Source organism: Anneissia japonica, unplaced genomic scaffold, assembly GCF_011630105.1.
Source record: "Anneissia japonica isolate Jap-2015-1 unplaced genomic scaffold, ASM1163010v1 scaffold193148_len1303_cov132, whole genome shotgun sequence".
Taxonomy (NCBI): Eukaryota; Metazoa; Echinodermata; class Crinoidea; order Comatulida; family Comatulidae; genus Anneissia; species Anneissia japonica.
In genome coordinates this window covers 1-1,303 of record NW_022758121.1, presented here as the reverse complement: position 1 = coordinate 1,303, position 1,303 = coordinate 1, and the positions used below count along the sequence as shown (strand labels likewise).

General features: G+C 35.9%; 1 protein-coding gene across 1 annotated transcript; it reads right to left on the bottom strand.

Moving 5' to 3' along the window:
* Window positions 1–6: 6 nt before the first annotated feature.
* LOC117125176 (synaptotagmin-5-like) lies at window positions 7–753 on the bottom strand (the record flags this gene model as incomplete). Its single annotated transcript, XM_033271588.1, is given in 2 exon segments — window positions 7–287; window positions 602–753. Coding segments are annotated over 2 exon segments (311 nt in total), but the record flags the coding sequence as incomplete, so codon positions are not given.
* Between the last annotated feature and the right edge of the window lie 550 nt (window positions 754–1,303).

The following is a 1,303-nucleotide window of genomic DNA, read 5'->3' as shown; positions in this document are numbered from 1 at the left end:
TGCTTGGGTGTGTGTGTGTACTGATATAAATATATGAGGTTACGAGATGGTTGTTTTTCTATACCATACGCATTCGATCTATATGCATTGGCAGCAGTGTTGGTCTTGTCAAATATTTTTCACTACGTTCATCTATCTTGTAAAGGGTGCCAGAGCTCGACGGGTCGCCTCACCGATTGTACCATCTCGTTCCAGTGTTGTTTGCCAGGCCCTACACAATCTGGTCCAACTTTGACGTAGCCAACAACATCGTTCTTTCCTACCAGATCATAGTCTAATACCTGAATCTATAAAAATTAATTATTGATTTTTATGTTAAATATTCGTATTTATTAGGCATATAAATCGTGTTATATACAATTAAAAATACTAAATCGTCATACAATGTAAAATTATAGGCCTAACTATGCAAGAAAAATCTTCTTACAAATATTGCCAATATTTAAAAGATATTCATTTCAATTTACGCAGCAATTACTTATAGTGGCAAGCTAAACGTGACAATCTAGCATCTAATTTGGGAGAGTTATAGTCATGGAAACGGTTGTCATAGATTGAGACAATAGGAAGACGATTGCAGCTCAGAATTATAAAGCATCACCTCCAAGTTATAATTCGTTTTTAATTCAGCTGATGGAATATTAAAAGTCAGTGCTTCATTCCACACCGGGTGGCACGTGGATCTCTTCACTGTCGTTTTCTTCTTTCTCACCTTCTTTCCACCTCTCAGCAAGGACACTTTGACAAAAGGATCTGAAACGACCAGAAATGAAGTAATCAATTCATGCCCATCATCATAGACCTACAGACAATGCGTGTAACAAGTATACATATAATAATACACACATTTATATTATTCATTGCATTATACCGCTTGCTGTTTCTGGGGTTTATTCCCATATGGCTTTAAAGCATTTTATATATGCAAGTATTTCATTCGAGATCCAGAAAGCTAAAAATAATGTACAAAAGAGGGCGTACCGTATCTTATAGATTTCTGGCAGTCTAGCCTCATGTGATATTAGCGCTATATCAAATTGTAACACGAGACACGTTAAAAGAATAAAATGAATTCAGATTCTACCTAGTGCTTGAATCACCACAATGCCTTCATGATCAAGTAGTTATACCGCTTTCCATGTATGCGAAAGGTCCCGGGTTCGAGTCCCGGTGGGGTCAGATCTTTGTTCAGATTCCTCTTCTGTTACGTTTCAACTTATATTATTCATTGCATTATTTCCGGACTGTTTTTTTTTCATATGCCTTTAAATCTATATATAAATATATATAGGCCTATACATAT